Source organism: Sparus aurata, chromosome 11 (genome assembly GCF_900880675.1).
Source record: "Sparus aurata chromosome 11, fSpaAur1.1, whole genome shotgun sequence".
NCBI classification, from domain to species: domain Eukaryota; kingdom Metazoa; phylum Chordata; class Actinopteri; order Spariformes; family Sparidae; genus Sparus; species Sparus aurata.
In genome coordinates this window covers 18,186,315-18,211,012 of record NC_044197.1, presented here as the reverse complement: position 1 = coordinate 18,211,012, position 24,698 = coordinate 18,186,315, and the positions used below count along the sequence as shown (strand labels likewise).

The following is a 24,698-nucleotide window of genomic DNA, read 5'->3' as shown; positions in this document are numbered from 1 at the left end:
TGTAGAGAGACATGAGCAGAATGACAAATTAAGTTTTTAGACATCTAACAGGCGTGCTTGAACAATTTTTTTTTTCTTTCTTCATTGCTGAACAGGAGAAAAAAAAGCCTTCAGCCTTCAATTAACACATCCTTCAGTTTGCTAATATTTACTCTGTATAATTCTTTTGACTCTGCTTACCAAGTTTGACAGGAAAGCCAGGGGGGAGCTTCATCTGAACAAACTCCCTGAGTTTATTAAAGTGCTTGAAGGGTGCAATCACCTCCAGAACATTCAACAATCTGAAAGAGAAGACAAAAGAACAACAGATGTTTACAGACGAGAAAACGACTGACAGATAACACTTGTGGCTGAAATACATAAAGATAAGGTTACAGATAAAAAAAAATATTTGTATGAACTCACAGTGTATGTAAATACAGAAAGACAAAAACAAAGCCAGAGTTCTTAATAAATGTAATGAAAATAAATAATTCCAACAGTCCTATCCTATCCAGTTCCTATCATTTGCAAAATCAGTAACTTCCCGTTTTATCGCCACTGTGCACATGCCAGGAAGAAAGAGTAGGAGGGAGTTTTGGCTGCCTGCTTTAAATTAAGATGCCAAGTTAAAGGGAAGACTCACGACTCGATGCCCAGAGGAAAGTCTTGACTCATGGCTATCGTGGCTTTGAAGTTTTTCTTGCTCTCTTTGCAGACCAGCTCTCTTCCCAGATGAGGTGCTCTGAAGAGAAGGGAGAAACAACAGTCTGTCAGGATGTCATCTCATGATGAAGGCTTGCAGCCTGTTATTATGCAGAAATCTGCCATATGCGTCATAGTTTTGAAATTCAGTTATTGTTATGGAAGTAACTTGCTGTGCTTTCTCTCATTCATATTCTGCAACATGCGGGTAAAACATTCTGTGTCATTCAAACTCGGATATTTGCATGTGAGGAAGAAGACCATGGAATTGCAATTCGTTTCTAACTATAGTAGAGAGTAACTAAAATAATGGTTCCATAAGAAAAGGGGCAATCACAAATTTAACTGACAAATCCATGTATGAATTACAGCAACATTATGTTTCCTTAATGGTCTGTATTCCCAGTAAAATCCTTAGAATGAAGCCTTTGTTTTTTTCAGACACCTACTTTCCGTTGTCAGCTGTGATGTATTCTTCCCAGGATATAGTGTTCGGTGATGGGGGGGTTAGAGATTGCCTCCTCGCCGGCTAAAGGGCAGAAGGAAAAGTCAGATCTCATGCTGAACTTCTGCAGAGTCACACAATTAAATACACATAGAAACAAAGGGTCCAAAGTGACAAAATGATTATCTCAGAATCTGTGAGCTGCCAAGAAAACCTTTCATATCCTTTTACTACTTTAGAATGAGTTCTTTTAGGAACAGTTTGACTCATTATGTTCATCTTGCCCTTCTTTAGGTACTCCCACAGACAAATTAAATCCCAGCACAAGCCACTAGAGGGCCCCGGTGCATTACTAAACTACAGTAACCTCTGGCCTCCTGGGCCTCACAGATAGTCTGTTTAATTCACAACTCCAGGTGGATGTTTGCCTTGTTGATTGAGGATGAACAATATTCACCATTTATTTTTTAAGTACTTTTTTCACTACTGAGTTGCATTTTGAAAACATCTCCTAGCGTAAAGGACTAACAAACAGATGAACAGAAAGAACATGTACAATGAATATAGTCAACCCTACAGTGTGCAGAGAAAATAACCCACATAATATCATCAGGAGAATCAGTTTCAATCTCATAATCTATCATGGGTGGATCTCTAAGCCAAAGGACTTCCGCTTGTTCACAAATGTGACTGCTGGAGAAACTATTGTTTTCTACCAAGAGAGGCCTTTATAATGCAAAACCATATGAAGCTGAAATCAGATTCCTCCGTAGTGCTTTCAGGCTCAGGCTAACATCAGAGCTGACGTTCTGATTATATGTATTATCTGCCGTGACTTTGCCGACCAGCAAAGCAGCAGAAAATAAACTTTTTTCTAAAAACCAAGGAGCAGTTCCCTCCTCATATCAAATTGTCAAAGTTTCCTGAGGAGGCGAAGGATCTCCCTCTGCCTTTGTGAATAAACTCTGAGTTCTCCTTCAGTGACATTGTATTTTAAGATCTGCTCTCGCCGACCCTGAATTAGAACTGGGATGAGCTCCTTCCTGTTTCTCCTCAAATCTCCTCTTTCTCTGAAAATGAACTCACTGTTCTTGCCAAAGTTCAAGGGGCAAAAAAAGGAATCAATTCAAACCAGCTGACCATTCCTGTGTAAGCCGTAGTTATATAAGACAACTAGGGCAGAATAATGTGGAGAATTTGTGTTGATGATGAGACACCTGACTGTACCCAGAGTCAGCTGTTTGTAGTGTGAACAGAACTGAAAATTTAACGCTGCAGCCGTCACAGAAATGTTTTGGTGTTTTTATGATGGGCAGCAGTGTGGTGAAGTGCCCGCTCTCTCACACAGCTCTGCTGTGTTGTTGTGATGAGGACAGTGTACACACAGCCTGCGGAGGCCCTGATCTGCTGGTATGCCGGTCCTGCCCCTCAGTCATTCCATGGCACCAGGGGTTTTAGCCTTCATCCATGTGATCAATAGTGTCGAGCCCTGTTTGAAAGCCCCCCTGGCTTCTCTGTGTCCACAGGCGCGGGCTGACCTGCTCTCCCTCGCTGTGGTAAACACAGCTACGTCACAGCAGCTGCTTATTTTCACTCTCGCCCACCCCCAAGGATCATTTTCCGCTGGGCTGGAAGTAGAGACTATTTCCACGTCGGCACCAACTCGCACAGCTCACACACAACACTGCTTTTACACTTTAAATATGAGTGGGCACTGATTCTAAGAGTGTAAATAGACTGATGCACAACAGAGGACACTGTGATGAAACAAAGCCCAGCACTGAACGCGGGGGAGTGGACAGAAAACAACCGAGCAGTTAAAAGGCATCCATTGAGTATTGAGAGGCATTGTCTTCACTGTGTGACCGGCTTTATGCTCAGTGCTTAGACAAGGGCTTGCTAAGCAAACTCTAGAACATACTGGAGTGAAGGGATGAAGGGTGGTAGTCATCCCTGTGAACAAGATGCAGCTTCAGAGCATTTCCCACTAGGTGGCAGTGCTGAGACACAAACCCATGCATAGTGGATGAGGAGGGGGGTGAGATAAGGGGCTACGCTTGAGTCTGTTTTCATGTTTGAAGCAAATAAAACATCAAAGACACAACAGCGTGGAGTCAGACAGGAATTTTTCAATAAACCATGCAAAGTTGATGGACAGAGTCTGGCCGGAAGTCCATGCTGTTTCCACAGGATTTATCTTTGTACGGATGCAGCAGTGAGAACTGTGAGGTTTATTTTGTTTGAGACTCGGGTCCTACCCCAAGGTTCCAGCGGGACAGGACAGATTCAGGACTGGACTGGTGGTTACGCTGCAGGTGTAAGTAAACAGGATGTTTATCGACAGCGCAGTGCTCCAACTGGTTCTCATTTTCAGGGAAGTTGAGATGAGTCACAAAGCAGCTGTTCATGTGCATCTTCGCACCGACATGTACAGCTGCACTCTATTAGCCATCCTTTCTGTTTTAAACTGTGAACACGTTTCTTTTTGAAGACAAAGATCCAGGAGGATGACTGTCACTGTAAACATTGACCAGGGAGATTTTGGATATTGTTTAATTGTGTTATGGCATAAGTGTTGTCTTTTTCTGGTGTTAAAGGCTGCATTACAGTAAAGGGACGTCATTTTTTGAACTTACCAGGTTTTTCTACATGTTCTAATACGTTTTTTATCCACTTACTCATTATATTCACATTACTGAAGATGATTTATCATATCTGTGTAAACACGTGTTGAAGTACCAATAATCATCCCTACAATATTGATGAAATTTCAATATCAAGGTATTAGGTAAAATATGTTTTAATATTTGATCTTATCACACAGTCCTAGCATATAGGAGGAGGTTATGAGGAGATTTCTAAACATCTAGATATCGCAATACAGCCAACAAATATTCCAATGTTCCTGTAAGGCCATACTGCCCAGCCCTTCCCTGTGGGATTTTATTGCTCGGTGAATTGTATTCATCACCTGTAATAAAATAAACTGAGGGACGTAGATGTGACACAATAAAGGCGTCAAACCTGTATCTCAGATATCTCAATGTGCGCGAGAGCGTGAAGTGAGTGAGAGAGAGAAAGGGGAAAGAGGAAGCTGCGAGTGAGTGAGCTACCATTGAAAAAGAGAGAAAAATGACCTGTTGATAGTGTTATGGCTGTAACGTTCTAAAACACGTCTAACCCATCTAAAGTCTCCTTTTCCTCCTCTGCGCGTCTCATTTTCATTGATTTACTGAACTAAGCTCAAACCACAGACATGCAACAATAGATACAAAGAAAAGAATCCATCCATCCTTTGTTTACTCTGTCTGTAAATGTTTCAAGCATGCTTCTGATAAACAGCCACTGACATTTCTTGTCATCTGTCATATTTGCCTCTTTATCTTCTTCATATACTCTGGAAGCACAAAGTGAAAAAATAAGTGAGTTCAGTTCCTTTAACTTCTAGAATGAAAAGGGGAGGACATCCTTAAATTTACAGTAACCTGACCAGTTGACACTGTACACTGCCTTGAAGTACAGAGTAGAGTCATTTAAACAGCAGGACTGTAGGCATCGGTAAAGACTCACAATTTCCTTTTGAGGGGGATTTTTAATGTAAAGTAATTGTATCAACGCGCACGTTTCAAGCACCCACTATGACAGGATGTTTGTGATGTGATGCTCAATGTGGCCTCACAACCCCAGTTCTCACATCATGGGTGATGATGGCGGGGGCTGTAATCTGGAGTCTCTGCCTCCTCCCATCACACTGCTGAATCAGCCTTATTCCATTGCATGACTCACCTCAAAGTTCTGCTCTATGAGATTCCCTCCTTTGCTCAGGCTCTCCATGATGGCTTTGTTCCTCAAGATGTCCTCCTCACTCAGATGCTCCCGTCTCTTCCTGGACTCGAGCACCAGGCCGTTCACGGAGTAGAAATCTGCCAGAAAGTTTCCCACGCGCTCCTGGAGGCAGAACAAACAGTTAGCTAAGTGCACCCCCTGCTCAGTCACCAATTTCCCTTTTTAAACACATGACAAAAAGACAGAAGAGCAAGAAGACAGAAAGTAATACCCACACAACTCCTTCACTGCCCTTCATGCTCCCTGTCCTGTCTGGGTTCTTTTATTACAACTTTTTTATACCTCTGAGCCTGTCAGCTGTTACAGTGGTTCCCTCACTGATGCTCCCTTGAGTTCTGTATTACTTCCATGACCTCCATCTATGTCTGTCAAACTACAGTTTGTTTATCTGTGATACTTGATTGTATCATTCTTTGTACAGTAAAATAAAAGTAAAAATGGAGAGTAAAGGGATCCATCTCTTTCTCTTTTGGAGTTTCTCATTACAGAGCAATTTTGAGGACTTTAAAATATAGAATCCCTTTGGTTTGACCAAGCTGTTTTTTCAGGTCAGACAAGGTGTAAAGGGTTCAAACGTCTGGATACCCTTTGACCGGCTGAAAACCAACATATATTGCAACTGAAGTTATGTTGCTCAAAAAACTACATTCTGATATACATCTGTGTCCTTGTGTATTGTTTGCCTTCCATTTCCTGCCTCCCCCAGAGAATTCCTCAAATTCCAAACTCTCTGTCTGGGGGAAAATTCCACGGCCAGGTGAACCCTTGTGACCCACAGCTGACTATGGAAAAGCTGGGAGAAATAATGTCATGATAATAACTACAACACCCACTGTCTTGTCTTCTCTGAACAGCCAGCCGGTCTGCGCCCTGGAGAAGGTGATGGACTTTGTGGAGAGCGTGGCCGAGTACACGTCGCTGCTCATAAGAATGTCCACTTCCTCCTCCGTCTCCATCTCTGACTCCTGGACAAACAGCACAGTGTTAGGAAACTACAAAGGGGATCAACACAGGCTGGAGGGATGATAACAATGATGACAAGCTGTTCGAAAAACATGACAGCAGAGAGGAAGCTTTGAGGATAGCAAAATTGCAGTATTAGGTCGTTCAGAACGGGTATGAACATGCGTCCTGTGTGATCTGATCAGAAGTGGACAGGTCTTAGTACAAGAGGCATTGAGGACGCATTTCAGATTGAATCCTTCGCTCTTTTTTTCTTGTAAAAGGTGTGTGTTTGCTGAATCTGCTTATCTAAAGCGCCTCTTACCTCCACACGAAATTTATGACAGAGGAAAACAGTTTGTTGACAGTAAACATGTCAAATCTTGCAAATACAGTTAACGGTATCTAATACAGGCTACTTCTTTGACAACAGGTGAGAAAGTCCCAGGCTTCCTGACAAAAAAATAAAAAAAATATCTTATCAATTTGTTCCAGTGATGTACGTGTTCCTTTGAATAAAGAGCAAAGAAGTAAGATCCAATCACAAATGATCAAATGAGACCCATGTCGAGACACATGTTATTGCCAGATGAGAACTGATGAGATAAACACTTGTGATCGGATCACTCAGGATGATTGTTGCTACCAAATGTGAACGGCCTCAATGTTGTTCTTTTCAACGAACAGTTCAGTAATGCAGTAAAGCTAAAACTATTTCTTTGACAGGAAACAAACTATTCCGATCATCAAAAATAACAAACATTGTCAGCTCTATCCTCTCAAACTGCTTTTCTCTGCTTTCGTTTACCAAATAGAAAAGATGAACTGAAAACAATGTCAGTTTAGCTGATGATGAAAATAATTCAGTCAGCTACAGCTCTGAATTAAATGTGGGGTTGTAATGAACTTTACAAACTTCAGGGGGCACATGTGAGGCTTTAGTCTCTCAGTCATTTATCAGCATGTGTCTCACACACCTCATGGTGTATCCGCTGGTAGACCTTCTGTTCGTTGTCCAGCACGACAAAAGACTCGGAGGGGATGGCGTTGCCGTTGAAGATGAAACTGAGGTCGCCGCGCTGACACTTCATGTCTGTGAAGTCTATCAGTGTAGTGTCCAATCTATAAATACAGACAGTGAGTTCAGCGTGGGAACTTCAGACGGATAAAAAGGAGAAGACAGCCAAACACAGGGAAAGGAAACAGAGGATGGCAGGAAAAGAGCTGAGTTTAACTTGGCCACATGCATGACACAAGCAAACACAAAACTGTTTCGACAGAAAAAAATAAAAACTGTGGTGGATGTCACGTGTCTGCTCGGAAAAGTTTAGAGACAATGTGTATGGTAATCATTGCCATGGGAGACCAGCAACAATTTTTAAGAGTCTTTGGGTTGTCCGGGAATGAGCCATGACAGCAAAGGGAATATGTGATCTGCTGCAAAGACCAGACACAAAGTGGTAGGTGCTGTGGGTAAGTATGACAGCCGTGACACACTGTAGCACTAGAATTTCAATGAACCTGCTGTGACAGTTATTCTCTTTCACTTTCTCCCTCTCTCTCTTTCTCTCCCTGCTACTCCAGGATAATAAGAGGGCATTTTGACTACCAAATGAGGCAGCCAGGAGCAGTTTCACAGAATAATGACAGGCTCCTCATCAAGGATTTCTCTTACAGGAACACACAAACACACACTTTAATGCACGGAGTTCATTCTTCAGATAGATTTCACTGATATGTTATGATGCCCAAATATAGCTGCATCTGTTTACGTGTTGGAGAAAAGCACACCGGAACAAAAGTATGTGTGCCCCATGTGTGTGAGCTGAACTCACGGCTGCCTGGTGCTAACGTTTTGCCCTCCAGGCCAAGAAACACAGCAAAGTGTATTCCCGATGCAGATTCATTGTTGTGACTGTGTGTCAGTGAGCGTCAGAGTGTGACGAATTTCTGCTGACGCCCTTTTGAAAGCGAGCTAAAAGGGAGGCACATTACACACAACTGTAGCTTCTTCTCTGAGGCTCGGATTTAAATTGAAACACAGAAGTAAAAAGATCTGCGCAGAGAAGCACCGCCGTTCTGTTTCCTCTCACTGCCAGGCACTGATTTCACACTCTAGTTAACCAAACTAGGTTGAAGAGAGGAGAAAATGAGGGGGAAAGATAAAGGGGAGAAAGAGGAGAAGCTGTTCTGTGTGGCACAAGATGACGGATGAATTAGTGAGCGTTGAAAGTAACTACGTGCCTCCATGAAAAAAAGGAATTCGAGTTTAATTCAGTAAGTTCTTGTTGCCTTTCTTTGTATTTAAACATCACACATTTTACTTCTAGGCATTACAGTTGTTGACAGGACTTGCCTGATGTTGAGGCCCTGCTTGTAGATCTTACACGCATCTGAAGGCAGGATTCTGGAGAGCAAAGGCACTGCAACATGAAAAGATACGGTGAGGACATGTGAAGGCTAAATTTAGAAAAGCACACTTAATAATGAAGACCAGCATATATTCAAAGCCTTAGGATAGAGCGCTATACAACATGTAGTTCTGCAGCTAAATATTTAATAACTCAGTCAGGTTGAGTAACAGAAAGCAACAAACTTCCTTTGCTTTTCTATCGTTGCACATATCTCAAGAGCTATTTCAACAGTCCAAAATAGTTCTGTGAAGGACTGAAAAGTGACTCCTCCGACTCAGCAGAACCCAACATGTAGGCTAAACACGCCTGAGGTCCATGAGGTGGTGTCGGTTCAAACCAGAGCACAAAAATCTTTAGCTCTCTAAAAACTACAGATTTATTTTAGCTGACTGTCGCTTCATCAAAGTATCCACTTTTACACAATTACAATTTGCAAACACACTGTTATGCAACCAGTTAACATTCAGTTACTATCATGCATCCATTACGTAATCTTTCCCACCATGTCAATAATTCACAAAGATACAGCGAGTACACAGAATCAGCCCTGGCTCACACACTCTGGGGCCAGACTTGTGCAGACTAAGCAGAAGCTGCTACAGCAGCAGAAACATTTACTACTGTCATACAGGAGACTACATCTGTATTCTGAAACTGTTTACAAGGTGAAAATATGTGTGAATTCAGCGCAACTGGAGGACATATGCTGCCTCTTGCATCAGCAGATATTCCTGACATAGTCATATGGGGAGGGACACTGACGTTAGAGGATGTCAGTCAGGAGGTCAGTTCAGCAAGAGGAGTGAGTTTCAGCCTGTAGCCACATCAACAGTCAAAGTCCATTATGGCACAGATAAACGCTAAAACTGACAGATTTCATCACATGTTCTGTAGTACAGGGTTAAATTCCAGAGTGGAAAATGTCTGCGAACGATGATGTTTTCTGTCAACCTCACTGCTGTAAGACAGTAGCTTGACTCACCCCAACTTTGGAAGTCCCAGTGAAGCTCCAAGTAAAAGTCTCCGAGCTGCAAAAGAAGACAAAGAAATCTCAATCACAAGTAAAACTACATGAACGGACGAGATGGAGGGTTCATTCATGACACACACAGGCTGAATATTTGTTTGTGGCTTTCACATGTGTGTGCAACAAAAACAGTGAAAAATGAGAAACCAATTTTACAAAACAATAAACAAGGTATCTTTGCAGAACAGAAATCAAAATGCTGAACCAATACCTTCCAGTTACCAGGACAAGAGTAAACATGAGCCTTTATGTCCCCATCCAGAATAAATCACGCCTGACTGACACAACTCAATACAGCCTAATTGTCTTTTGAGGTACTCATTCTGATCTCATGACCACTGGTGGTCTCAATCTGGCATTTAGCGATGATGTCAAGCTGGGAGGAGGTCATCATTTCCCAGAGCTATATAATCTGAGAGATGATGATGCAGAAAAATCTCCTCTCTGCCACATCATCCAGGAAGGGATCACATCCTGTCACCTCAACTGCAGGCTGGGTTGAGTGTAAACCAACTCGTGCAGACATAAATTACACAAAATCTGGCCTATACTGCCAATACTGTGGTGACCTCTTTAAATTAAGTTGAAACGCAGGGTTTTACATAGTTGGCCTCTTTTGGTCTTGTACTTGTACATCTGCTCAGTTGCTCTCTTGTGGGGGTGGCGCTGCTTCACAGCTGACCTGGAAGCTAAAATAGTCAGATGATGACGCCCACAAGTTTGGCCTCCATAACTTAATGTTCAACAATACAGAAAGGCTCCGTTTAGTTATTCTTTATTGGTCTGTACGTCTGAATGCGTGTAAGTGTGACATCATGTCAGGCCGACGGCCACAACAAACCCTGAAGGATAACTGTGGCTCTGTACAGCACGTCTGTTAGCAGTTACATGTTCACAGAGTGTGTGTGTGTGTGTATGCATGTGATGCCATACCAGGCCGCCACAAAAACACCGTGACGTGCAATTTAGCCATACATAACAGGTCTTCGACTGACTAGTTGATAATGTTAGTCCTTCTCCAGGCTTTGCTTATGTTGCGATGACAGTTATTTGTGAATGACAAACTTCCCTGATGACTGAAAGGGATGTTTGTGTATTTGTGGTAGAGCTGCATCAATCACTTGTTTAGTCGCTCAGTTAAATGAAAGAAAACTAGCTGCTAACTAGGGATGCCTCATCATTTCATCCTATCAAACGTGTGTCATATCATGATGATTCACACTCTGAGTTATGAATGAAAAATGTGTTTTGTGAGATCATAGTAACCTTGACCTCTGACTTTTGGCCATCAAAATCTAATCAGTTTATCCTTGAGTCCAAGTGGACATCTGAAGAAATTCCCTTAAGGTAGTCTTCATATAACTGGGACATACAGATGGAAAAACTGAAATCTTTATGCCTCTGCAACTGCAACAACTTTGGCCGGAAGCATTATGTTTTCCTCAGTTAATCGTGCACATGATTGGAAGATTAATCAACAATTTCAGTTTTTTTTTAGAGGACATTTATACAGCACTTTAGAAAGCATTTTGATCTGTTTGAAAGGTGCTGTATAATTACAACTTTATTGAATGATTGAAGGGATGGGTAATCAAAAAAAAAAGGAAGAGATTAAAAAGAGATGTTAAAAGATCTGATGAGAAAAGGCATCAAGAAATCAGGTGCAGCACTATCAGAGAGAGGACTGCTCACTTCTTTCAGGGCTTTCAGCAGCTTGGGCCTCTTGTCCTCCACAGTCTCTCTGGACTGTTGCTTCAGCTTTCTCAGCAGTGCCGTGACTGAAACACACAAAAGAACGAGAGATGAAGCGAAGCATCAGTCGGACCAAAAGCATCAGTAATAAGGTCACTTTTTCCACACATAAAAATCTTCAACTTTATTAGAGGAATGTCTCATGCCCACAACGGCTGTGAATTTTTCCCAAATAACCTCTTGCTTTGCTGAATCTGATCCCACCGCTAAACTTTCTCCAAGAAGAAAAAAAAATTATTCACTTCACCAAATACTAATTTCACACCATGTTGGTCTTGTTTTTGGCAAAACTTCTCTACGTGGCATCTGAGCAATTTTCTCCCTAATCGTGATGAATTGGCCAAGGAAAAATACATCTTTTGAAGTGGGCCTTTTGGAAACACTGAACTTTTTCTCAGCTTCTCTTCCATCTGGAGCTTTTTTTGAGAGTGTCTGCCCTCTGAGTAAAGCCCCCTCATCTACCTGAAAAGTCAAAAATGTGACTGAAACAAACAGAGGCAGAGCTTATTAGCTATCACAGGCCAACTGTTTTTATAATAATCTAATAATAAAGAAAAACACAAGTCAAGAGTCACTTAAATGTGAATATCTTATGGTTTCTTTACCCCTCATTGACAATAACCTGAACACTTTTAGGTTATGGACAATACATTTTAAGGTATTAAAGGATGTCATTTTGGAATTTTACATCAGACAAAAACAAATACGAAAGGTGCCAAAATTGATTGTAAAAGTGAATGCAATGTGATCGTTCAGACTTTTTTCCCCTACAACATGACAAAAGGTAATCCTGTGTCACTGTAGGATTTATTTGTATATTGTATAAAAGGCTGGTACAGCACAACTGCCATATGAATGTACCGTAACTCACCACCGCTGCCTTAGAAACAGACTCACTATGCAAATCCCATCAAAAAGGAGACACGCCGAGGGCAAAGATCACACAGTTCACAATAACGATGACTTTTGCTTCACAGATAAACTATGCTGACTTCCTGGAGCCAGATGGGACACTCTCAACAGCACTGCACCAATCCCTGCACGCCGCCTGCAGGGATCAAAACGTTCCAGGAAGTTCAAAGGGGCCGAGCCTGGCAGATATGGAGCTGCCTGCTAACGAACTGCGCCTTTAACCTCCTTAATGACCTGGGGGAGAGACGCACTCACAGGAGACTTTTAAGCATGACGGGTCCGATGAAGGAGCATTCACAGCTCTTTAGCCTGTAGACTGCAGGAGACGCGCTTGTTTATGCGAAAAGAAAGGGGGCTTGAGGAAAAAGGATCCACGCCCGACTAGCGAGCGTCTATTTGCTGTTTTTAAGAGGAGCTGGAGCATCAGCTGTTCACTGACCTAACTGTGGTGCTTGGATGAAGCCAGGAGGGGAGTAGATGACAACATGTTTGTGCCACTTATGAACTAATGGAAGCAGTAATAACAGTTGACTGACCTAGATTTTAACAGGACTTTGGGCATATGATACTATCATTAGCATAACTAAACAACACACATCAAACACACATGTTGTTGTTCATATCGTCTTACTGGCATTTAGGAGGGCTCAACAGTAAAACAAGTAGTACAGACACAAGACCAGGACGAGGGTGTCTCTGTGGCCTGGCTGCCTAATGAGTGTGGACAAGCTCTCGATGGGGCTCCTCCTGATCCCAGCCGCCTCTCAGCAGGACAAGGAAAGGACTACAAACTCACCATCTGCCCACACAGACCACCCAGCCAACACGGGCTGACCGCTTTAACGCTAACCCAAACTGACTCTCCGTGCTGGCCCTAATTCACCCAGATACCTATTAGGGCACTTTCCTGGCATTAATTAGGCGAGTGATCTCAGTAATTTCACCTCTGCGCATTAATGAAAAGAGACAGAGTCAGGACAAGTTTGCATTCACATCACCACAAACTGCCACTACTTAACAATTAGGCCTTGGATCTAACTGGACGAGTCCTGCTGGCCGGTCCCCGGGAGTGTGAGAACAGTCGGTATTGACACAGGTACGCTGCAGAGTGGAATAAAGCTGAGGAGGCAGGCAGGGGCAGCAAACAGTTGGTCTGAATATACTTTAAAATATCTAAACTTACAGAGGCGTTGTCAATTAATTTTACAAGACATCTAAAAAGGCTCAAAACTGCCACATTAAAAGATTGAGGAAAGAGAGCTCTTACTGTTTGATAAAAAATTCAATCACAAGCAGCTTTCAAAAAGTATGAATGATTTATTGTTTGATTCTCATCTTTTATCTAACTAGTTATTGTGTTCAATACCTTGTTCATTTTTCAAAATTGTTTAAGTATGTTTTAAATGGAATGGAAATTTGACTTCACTTTGCTATGAAACCTATTAAGTATTAGAGCATAGAAGGTCAAATACTATAAATGTAGAGGACTCCAGTACAGGCTAGGCTCCTGTTTTACAATATAGTACACATTTGAAAATATTGTCTATTTTCTTACCAATTTGGCTTAATTGACTGGAAATGGTGAAAATCAGACCTTGGCCAATGGTGGTGATGATGATTTCCTACAGAGTAACATCTTACCTGGCCTAACCACACTGCTCTTCAGGGGAAATAAATACGAAAATTGAATTTAGAAAATGGTGTCACTGCCACACTTTCCTCTGACCTTACAATACTTACAAAACCAGAGTTTTAACTTTTCGATAGTCATGCGATAAACAGAATAACAGACCAAAGACCAAAATTTAATCAAATTAAATGTAAGGTCCAATGTGCCTTTTAATTTGAAATAAAGCATTAAAACAATGACAGCAAGTGAGCCGTTTCCCGTCTTATAAACACCAAACTGAATGTGGCAGCCTTAAAACAAGCTCCTTAAACTGAAATTACGGCTGTGTGAGTGGAAAGCAACTGTGGACAGAAATAGCTCTTATTGAACAAAACACATGACAACATCTATTTCTGAGCTACATTTTGCCTCTTTCTTCAAATGAAAAACCAGAAGTGAGAAAAATCAGGTGACATCAAATCACAACAGATGTGGGTCAACATCAGTGCAAATTAGACACAAATGTGACTCTAAAAAACAACTCAGCAGGAGTGCAGAGTTTGGATGTTTCTTGAATTTAATCTCATTCAAGAAATTGTTTATCCGACAATTCCTATGGAAATCTGCAGACCACTATAACTGGATAAAAATGTTATGTCTTTGTTGTGTTGTTTTCAGCACTTTCTGGGCGAGGACATTTGCCCTACTGTAAATCAAACAATCAAAGCTCCTCAGTCTGTACTTCCCTCACAGACTCCTGACTGACGCTGACTCAGCTTGTACTGAATAACTGCTGGGCAGGGCTCTGCTCAGCTGAGTCTGTAAAGGACTCAACATTTATTGCCCTGAATAGGAAAAACAGTCACAGTTTCCCTCAGCACCTTTCTCCTTTACTGTCACCATGGCAGCCAGGTAAACCTTTATGCACTGAAGGCCAAATGTGTCAGTTTTACAGTGTGCAGACTCAGCTGTCGCAACAGAGGCTGTTCTTTGGAATGACATGAAAGAGCACAAAGAGGGTTATAAAAACAAACAGTTTTACTTCAGCGCAACAGAAGGTGCAGTCCACTCTTGCCAGCTGATTAGCAGACTGACCTACTGTACCTGTTTGCCAGCAGGTCGAGCCTCTCCCTGTCTAGCGATCTCCTGAATCAGCAGACAGATTCAGGCTTGGCCACTAAGCTCTGGCCCATAAACTTCTCTGGCGCGGATCCAGGAGAAGCAAACAGTCCTGGTGAATTAAAGCCTTTGCAGAACAACATCACATAAAGCAGGGCTCCAAAGCTTTAACCTTTAAAACTGATGAACATAAATTTTTCATTTAGGTGCACCAGTGCATAATTTAGGTGCACCCAATAATACAACACCATTTAAAACATTAGGTCAATGTCTGTAAACCATGGTGCAGTTTTTCCTAATATAAATCACAGCAAATGCAACACGAAATTGCGATCCCTAGTGTGCCTCTCTGTTTCCTCCCACTTGTCGCCATGACAAAACTTTGCCAGAGGAAACACTGCAGATTAGGCATCTGATGACCAAGGACAGGTTGAACAGCAGTGCAGCATTTTTCATGCCAAAAAAGAGAGAGAAAATAATAAACTATGTTTAAATGATGCGATGTCTTAAAATGTCTTTAGTTCACAAACACTGAATGTGGGAGTAGTACATGCCTTGGACTTGCACTTGGACTGAAAATAAGTTAGATGGACATAAAGTAATAGGCTGACAAAATAAACCGAAAAAATATATAAATAGGATAATGTATATCAATGTAAAATATTTTCATATGCTACATTTTTTCTTAGTCAGACCTGCTAAATTTCAGGAGCACCAGTGTGGTCAATGAAATATTTCTTTGGTGCCAGTGTGACCAAAGCAGTCACACCCTGGAGCCCTGTAAAGGCCTTTAAATCCCTTTTAATTTGGTTCCACACCTGGTGCACCTGTGCCTCACAGTATCCAGAACCAAAGCTGCTTTTACAATGAAAAGAACGACTTCTGCTTTGTGAAAAGAGAACATTTGGCTGACAGTCAGCACTGTGCTTAAACAATGTAGGGTAACAGTAAAACTTCAACGCTTACACTTTTTACTTCAAAGAAATCCTTTAGATTAAATCATTTTTTTGTTATCAAGAGCTGTGAATTACTTTAACGGCACAACAGTTTTCCCCTCCACCTGCCTCATCTTCTGCATGTCAGTCAGAGTTGTTGTCTTCAAACAACATTCACACACTCACCACTCACTGCACTTAAAATGTAAGAGCAGTGGTGAATAGAGACTGCAAAACAGCAAGTTTTTCCAATAAGGCAAAAAGAAAGACGAAGAAAAATGGTGTTGCAGAGTTCATAAGAAGCTTCAGTCAATAGACACACTTGTAAACCTGGTACTGTGAGGGGCGTTAGGGAGTTAATTAGAGGATGCAGTCAATGGAGACACTCTAAGCTGCTCCCCTGTATGATTGCTGAGTGTTGGTGCCAAGTGGCTGCACTAATAACTCCAACATCCATCGTTCTGAGGGACTTCACATGTTTGAGAAAAATGTAACGCTGTTTTGCCTGCTAGCTTCACGGATTCTGGTTTGCAAATGTCTTAGAAAACCCTGGAAGAATCACTTTTTTTTTTAGAAAAACCCCACATGCCTGTGATATGTCAATGTCAGCTCACAACACTGGCTCCATCTCAGCCTGGGTGTGGTTTTCTAGCAGTATAAAAGTGTTGCGATTCAGTTTTTTTATCTCACCACTGCCCCACCACACAGAGCCAAACCTCAAGTGTTCCTGTTCCCTTCACCAACACATCAGGAGCTTTTAATAGATTGTGAACAAAATGTACCTCTAGGGTAAAAATGGAGTTTGAGATATCAACAACAGCCTAACAAAGGTCAAAGGTAAATTCTGGGAAATGCTCATTATCAAAATTTGAATATTCATGAGTGATAAAATAAACTGTAAAAGGTGCACCCAGTACCTATGAATGGTTTCACTTACATGTCAGTAATGTTTTTATACAAGTAACAGTTAGAGATTTAAATCTGCTGTGAAAATATAATTCTTAAAATGCATTAAAAGCATTTCAAATCAAACTTTGACTATGAGCTGTGGGCAGAAAATGGGCGAGGCAGGGGCTTGATCACAATCGTCCTATGAGGAGAGAGCGAAACATCTATTGAATTGCCTTTCATTGCAGCACAAAAGCCAGAGGGCCTTGAGGAATGTCCCCTCTCTCTGGGGGACAAAGGGGGCAGGCCGGCGTCGTGACCTCACTTGGAGGCAGCAGCGTGGAAGAATGTGCAGAAGCAACTGTTGATATACATCTGTTGAATGCACCTTCTCTCTCCTCCGTCTCCGTTTTCTCATGTGAAGGCCCAGTAAATAAGCTGACTGACCCACATCTCTGTATGTAGCAGTGGTGCTGGAGCTTCAAACGGCCACTTAAGTCAGCCAAAGATACTCACTCATTTGTCTGTCTCCGTAGCTGATGGCTTCGGCGAGGGGGCTCCATCCCTGAGCGTTCTTCACCTTTACTGGTGCATTGTGGGCCAGCAGCAGGTGGGCACACTCTGTAAGAAGGAAGGGAAGATGGAACAACTTTATCTAATTCCACTCCATGTGCGTGTAATCATTCAGTATTAATTTCTGTGCACTATTTGTATGATGTTGGTCACTGGTGATTTATTTTCATACTCTGTTTCTTCACATACTTGTGTACATTACAGTCCTTTATTCTTAACTCTATTTTTCAAATGTTGTACCTGTATGTCTGTTAGGGCAATGAAAAGTCAAATTCCTTGTACTCACATTTTGTCACACAATGTCATGTCAGAATTATCCTGTCCAGTATTAATGTGATTCACAATATTATCCCGATGGTCATCAAAATATTTTTTTAAACTTTAAAATAATAACTTCTGTTGCGTCACAGATTTTTTTGTTGTGAAAAACTATCAAAGAATAAAATAAGTAATCGTAAATCATAAGGTCATCCTGCAAAATAAAAGATAAATGTATATATATGTAATATATGCACACAAAAGACACAGCCCAAGAGAGGAAAGGGGAACAGCTTTCCATAAATATATACCATTCAAACACAACTCAGGAACAGTATGTGCACCCTTAACAAAGGTCCGTTTGTCTGTAGTCTTCACTCCAGGTTTTTTTTGAATAAGCACAGGGATAAAGGGGCTGCACGCAGGCTCATTTGGAGTTATGCAGTCAACATTTTTTTTCTTTAAAAAAAAGAACAGAACGCCTGTAAAAGGTGCATCTGCAACAAATGGATAACCAGTGAAGCAACATCTAAAGTGCCCCTTTTCTCTGTCCACATTGAAATCCTGAATGCTGCTTTCTGTTTAAAAAGGATGCACACTTCATACGAGCAGAAAAAGAGAGTTGATAAAATGATAAATGCAGCCCCATTACTTTTGACCGGAGGAAAACAAGACTGAATGGAAACGTCGAAAGCAAAAGACTGAACAAGAAAGAAGTAATTTGGTTTCTGCTAATAAGAGTGACAAAAATATACACAGAGGAACAGATGGACAGAAGATTCGACGTGCTATTTAGCAAAATTGACCTTTTATTAAAGGACAAATGGTAAGGGGTGAATAAGCTCTTCACCGTGTGTCTTCCTGATGTTTTGATGCCACACATCTGCCACACTGGACAAAATGTTACGATACAGAGAAAAGAAATCAAACAGACAAATAAAAACCTAATAAACTAATTTTTACTCCATGCCAACACTGTGGACAATTTAACTGGCTGTACTTTGTTTTCTTCTCCTGCACAAATAGTGCTGCATGTGGCTTCTGTTTAATTTCATTGCACTTCTATCACAAACCTATCCGCCAACTTTGCAGTAAATTTAATACGAATGTTGACTGACCGCTATAAACACGGGTTATTCAATCTAAAGATGTTTGCCGTAGCTTCATCTCAACCATATAAAGATAATCCGGGTTTTATAGAGGGCCAGATTGGGTGTAGGATTGAGATGACAGCTGACCCATTACCAAAAGTGACATATGGGGCCTACAGTTACACAAGACTCAGAAAGCATCGTACTTTAGTCCATACTGCTCTAAAATGAGGATTCACAGGAAGAAACTGTGAAACTTTGCATATAGACATCCTCTAATAACTGTGCGGTTTCATCCTCTGTGTTCTGCTTGTATTCCAACAATGGGGGAAAAAGCCAAAGAGCCTCATCCCCTTTCTATGGCCAGATCAGCAGTAAGTGCAGCACAAAATCCCTTCACTCTCTGGGAAGCCTGTCAACTAACTACAGCTCGCCAAAAAATGAAGCCCGTTGTTCCAGCTCAGCTGTCAGTTTGGTCGTGACATCATTCATTATCATGTTGGCGTCTGTGCAGCTCTGTCCCAGCACTGGGGCCGGAGTGGTCACAATCCTGTGAGCAACAAACCACTCGAATGCAAAGCAGAGGCTGACTGCTAACGGGCTCCTGCCGAGTGGTTTTGCCGGGCTTTCACGCGATGGACCGAAACTTTAGTTGAGTTTTTATTTTCAACGTTCATTCAGGCTGGTAAAACCTTCATAGAAGTTCTCAGTATAGCCTCTTTCATTGGAATCCTTTGAGTCAACGCAATTAGCCATTTGAACAAAAGCAAACCGGTTTCTGCCTTCATGTTCAGACTTGTTTCTGTTAAACATCAGTATGAAAAGCTATTAAAAAAAAAACCTGCCTGAAGTGGGCGGAGTCACAGAGCAAACCCGGTGCCCAGAAGCAGAGGTAACACATAGCTGCATTGTCACATAGTTTAATATACCACATCACCCATCTGATCCACGTACTCACTATGTTTTATTAATGAGAGAGAGGCCAGGGTCTCATACATTCTTTATGACAGAGAGGAACACATTTTGAAACTCTACCTAATTAAACATATTATCCACACAACAAAGAGAAATGTGGCCACCCCAAGGGAATAGTGGCAGGAGGAATAAAAAGGTCTGTTGTGACAGCACCCAAGGCATTTAGGCTATACTCTTCACAAAAGCAATTAAAAGGCAACACCATGTCTCTAATGCACAGCTTTCTTTAAGGTGGAAGCAAAGCAGAGAAAAATAAAAATGAATAAAGAAAGGCCAATGGGAAGTCATTGTGCTTTCTTATAATAAAAAAAAAAACGTTGCTCGACGTGATCTGCATCCAAATGCTGACCGCTTCAGAAAGATTGACTAATATTGGCCATATTGCATGATTTAATATAATAAAGGAGCTGTGCTGGCACCAGAGAGGAAGGATGTAACTGCAGAGTGCCTCAAAAAGAGCTTTACATCAGCGAACAGAAAGGCCAGCCTCTGTGTTCATGCATTAGTCCGATGTGTGCCTGGACTGAGCAGCTGATCACAGAGGTTGTCGAGAAGACACAGACGGCGCTCGCTTTCTGACGTAAGCCTCGCATTCCCGTAGGCCTCTGACCTATACATCACCCTGCTAAATCCAATGATTGTGTAATAATAAAGACAACATTTAGCGGATATACGTTACATGATTATGGAGAGAAGAGCCATGCGTCCTCAGCGGCAAACTTGCAGGTTAGCTTCTGGTTTGGCTTCAGGCTTTCAGGTACACGGAGTGGACTGGATTAACTCACGGCAATTTGAGTTACTATCTTGTCTGACCATCTCTACTATCTGCTTTATGTGCTTTAAAATATGTGTTCAAGGTCTATACAATTAACAAATACAATTCAGTGATGATATAATGTCATACAAATTTGGTAAACAGAAATGATGCATTTCTTTCTGATTTCCTTGTAGTAAGCTGGGAACGAATAATCAAAACACTGCAGGTCATTAATTTCAAAAAGAGCTGCCTGGACACATTAGCAACTAGCCTATAATGCGTTAGCCTCGGTGTGTACCGTTCAATTCAATCCAATACGCGGTCATGAAAGTACTGACAAAAGGACGTCTCCCTGTGGGTCTCTGGGTTGATTGCATGTGCAGCAGCTGTATGGAGGTCCTGCCCGAGTCACAACTCTAACAGAGGAATGAGGGAGGCAGAGCGGGATGGAGAAAATAAAGTACTAATCTAATGCTTCACTACGTGCACTGGCTACAGATGGGGCACTTGTTAAGAGGCTCTGTGGGCTGTTAAAACCCCCACCATCAGCACCCCGTCTCATTGAGGATGAGTGCATCTATAAATTGGCTTTTTTGCTCACTTCCTCGCCATTGATCACATACTCAGCACACCAAATCAAACAGGAGTTAAAGGAACACATTGTCACCATCTCTGGGGGAAAAAAATGATGCTCTTTCACGTCACCTGGTTTGTTAGGTTGTTAATCTACATAGTGGGATTCTAATCTCCTCTTTCAATTGAACTACTCCCCCCCCCCTTTGGCGACAATCAGATAAAAGTTGCCTGATGTGCTGTTTCAGAGGAAGGCAAACCTTGCCAGACTGGCACATTGGCTATAAACACCCACTTGTTTGATATCTACTGTCTCTGAAATATGATTTTATATCTGTGACCATGGGAACAGATAACACAACTACTGGCAAACATGTTCTGTCCTTTGACGAAACGGGCTTCTGGAGAAAACTGTCCTCCTCTGAAACCGGGAGTGAATACAGTAATTAGTGTACTTCTAGTTTCAATTTCCAGAGAATGTGTTCAGGATTTATAATATTTACACACACACACACATTCACGTTTCTTGCCTGTTTGCTTTTCCTATGTTTTAATAGCTGAACCATTTGATTGATTCATCAATTAGGTGATCAAAATCACAATATGGCCAATTTTAATATCCAAATCGCAGAAGATGGGATTTTCTGATTAAGGCATTTAATTGTGTGACAAAGCAGCATTGTGATGAAGAACTTTAGTGCTGCAGAGATGCCTTGACCTAGCAATCTTGGTCTTTTTTTTGTACGTTTTTCGTCATCATGATCTTAACCTTTTTTTTTTTACAGTGAAGATTAATATTGTGATGCAAAAAAAGATTATTCCCTGTAATTGTGAATCATTGTGTCACTGTAATATCCGTCAAAATAATCACAATATGATTTTTTTTCCACATTGTGTGACTGAACTTTGATAACTAAACCGTGTTTCTCCAAAAACATACTGTTTTAGCTTGTTTTATTCCATGTTAAGCCTTATGGATTTGAGCTGTGGAATGCTGGTCAGACAAAAACAACAACATTTGAAGATATGAGCTTGGACTTTGAAAAGTATAATAGGTATTTGTCAGTATAGTACACATTTTATAATCCGAGAATAACGGGAAAAAATAGCTGGAAGATTAATCAATGATTAAAATGTTTTCTTGCTGCTGTAGCAGCTGTTAACATTTCCCCTGAAAACCTTTGGCAACTCTGAAAGAAAAAGAGTCTGCATAACACTGGCAAAAACAGCACAATACATTTTTCCATTACGGGAATAATAAGTGTGGACAAAGTAATATGCCTTCATGTGCTGTGCCTAGTTGGTCTAGTATAGAGAGAGTAAGTGTAAATATAAATTAATGTAAATCTTGAGAGACTTGATGTTGAGTTATTGTTTATGTTAAGTTATTGTTAATGTCTGAATGTTTCGACAAGATGCTTTGGCAATATTGTTGTTCAAACTTTCATGCCCATAAAGCCCCTTTGAATTAAATTGAATTGAACTGAATTGAATTGAATTGAATTGTTTTGTTTCTTTCTGGACAAATGTTAATTTAGCCTTGCATCTGTATTTATGTACATATAAAAACAGTTCTCCTTCTCACTATTTCATTAGTTTACAATGGCAACTGGCACAAATCAGGACTGTATCAAGCTCCAATTTGGCTATTAGTGACAAATACAGTCTATCTTCTTCAACTACAAGGAATTTTTGGACCTCTGCTATAACAAAATCTAAAATTTAAGGAACTACAGATGAGCAATACTCCTATTACTAGTCAGGTCAATCATAAACACACACAGACAGCCATACACAAAGAAAGCCTTGTCCTATCCATCCCATCAGACCAGCAGCCACACCCAGACTACTCTATGATCTAATTCCTTTAGCCTGTCTGGCCAGAGCATCCCCGGAGGACGGGCTAGCAGCCCAGGCAAGAGATAGGCAACCTCATTAGCACAATCAGTTCCATAGTGTCCCATCCGCCACCTCACTCCAGCACTCCAATACCAATAGTCAGTGGCAGGGGTTTCACGCCAGCGTCAGGAATTGAACTTTGCAAATGTGAAATCAATTGAAACCCATGCTCAAATGACGGACACTAAACAAATGGGAATGTGCAGTACGAGTGACTCTATCTGAGCTGTTCACTGCAAGTGTGTGCTGGAAAAAAGGGGGATTAATTTTTCAGTAGCATGTTCTGAAGCCTGCCTGTGAAATTCAATGTAAGCATCCACTCACAGGGGTGCAGTGCATTAATGTTTTATGCACATGCTTTCAGTCTGGTTGGTGCAATTTGGCTAAAAACAAAATCATGTAAAAGGTTTGTGCAGAGCCTTGACATTCATCTTACACACCAAACTGCTTTTATTTGTTCTCGATGTCCTTCTAGGGTGTGAATACGCGACTTGGCACACTTTTTGATTGAAACAACTCACATATGTATTAAATTGAAGAAAAGACATCCGTGAGAAAGGAGGAAAATAGTCTCCTTGCTAAATTTGCTTTCACCAGGCAAAAATCCATAAACAGAACCTCTTCATTCATGCATGAGCATCTTGCCGTCTGGGATTTGTGTGGTGATCTGTGACAAATGTCTGGTGGTGCTTAGCCAGACAAATGAACACACACAAAGACAGGAAAATAAACGGAAACACACACAAATAAACACAAACACAAACAGAAGACATACAAACCCGCAGAGAGCATTCATTTAGAAAGCCACAGAGACATACAGAGAGAGACAACCATGAACCACATGGACTAGCGCTTCCTTAGACTCACCTTTGTGCCCCATCATAACAGCGAGATGCAGCGGTGTGTTTCCTATAGGGGGAGGGAAAAAGCAGAATTTATTGGCAGCCTCTGATATTCACAGTTAGAGGTGAGAGTTCACACTCTGGGTGAATTAAATGTTTAAACTGGGAGGCAGAATCCACTTAATTCCTGGTGATAAGCTAACTACATGCCTATTGTGTGTTCTTCGACCATGACAAGCGATCTATAGTAGTATAGATAGTCTATTAACCTACTGAAGCCCCCGAAATAATCTGCATTTAACTGACAGGGACATGGCTTGTTAACAGTAAACACTGACTGGTAAAATAACATTTGAGTCAGGTGCGGAGAAGCACAGGTTTTCTTCCCAGCATAGTGAAATTGTGCCTCATAAGCAGTGGAAAATCCCTCAAGAGGAAGACAAACTGCCCAGTCAGCTCCTGCAGGCTTATCTTCCAGGGGAAGAGCAGTGGACAAGCACCCAAAGTAAAGAGGACCCACCCTGTAGAAAACCCTGGTGTAAGTGAAAATACAAGCTGGAGATCAAGCAGCTAGCAGTCCCTCTGAATGTGTAATAATAAACGTTATAGGTAGGGCAGTGGCACAAATACAGTGATCTTCTGCGCATGCCAAGATATCGTAGGTCTTTGACCAAACAGTCAAGTGTCCTTGGGTAAGACACTGAATTCTTAACCGGCTCAAACACTGTACATGGTGCAGAAAAGGGTTGTTTTTCTGCTGAAGTTTGGAGATATCGGTCTCTAAGTGATGATACTAGTCATCATTTTTGAATAAGAAATTATCGATTCATTAGACAAGAACTACTAAATGTAAATGGTTCCAGCTTCTGAGGGCTTAATGCATTTCCCTGTTGAAATTTTAATTTAATTTAACACCAATTATTGTCTTGGGATTGTATAACTATCTCATTAATCAATAATGAGCCCAATTACACTAGACAACTGAAAAAAAAACTGGAACATTATACCAATATCATTTGAATGACTTGATAGAACTACTGGTGCACAAATTGAGAAACCACTATAACAATTAGCTGTAGGCCATACTGCTCATGTTAGGCCAATGGGAAGAATAGAATTAATCAGAAAGCTTTATTTTTGTTGTTGTATTCCTCTGA

General features: G+C 41.3%; 1 protein-coding gene across 1 annotated transcript in view; it reads right to left on the bottom strand.

The window, feature by feature from the left end:
• The window catches only part of LOC115591802 (ankyrin repeat domain-containing protein 13C), a 28,222-nt gene that overhangs the window by 2,088 nt on the left and 1,436 nt on the right, over positions 1-24,698 (bottom strand). Inside the window, exons 2-12 of the mRNA XM_030434123.1 lie at positions 23,567-23,608; positions 17,090-17,194; positions 11,051-11,136; positions 9,314-9,359; positions 8,274-8,340; positions 6,895-7,039; positions 5,809-5,940; positions 4,916-5,077; positions 1,134-1,213; positions 626-724; positions 181-281 (exon numbers count right to left, since the gene is read on the bottom strand). Coding sequence (XP_030289983.1) covers positions 181-281; positions 626-724; positions 1,134-1,213; positions 4,916-5,077; positions 5,809-5,940; positions 6,895-7,039; positions 8,274-8,340; positions 9,314-9,359; positions 11,051-11,136; positions 17,090-17,194; positions 23,567-23,608 — 1,065 coding nt within the window. The remainder of the gene's footprint in view (positions 1-180; positions 282-625; positions 725-1,133; positions 1,214-4,915; positions 5,078-5,808; positions 5,941-6,894; positions 7,040-8,273; positions 8,341-9,313; positions 9,360-11,050; positions 11,137-17,089; positions 17,195-23,566; positions 23,609-24,698) is intronic.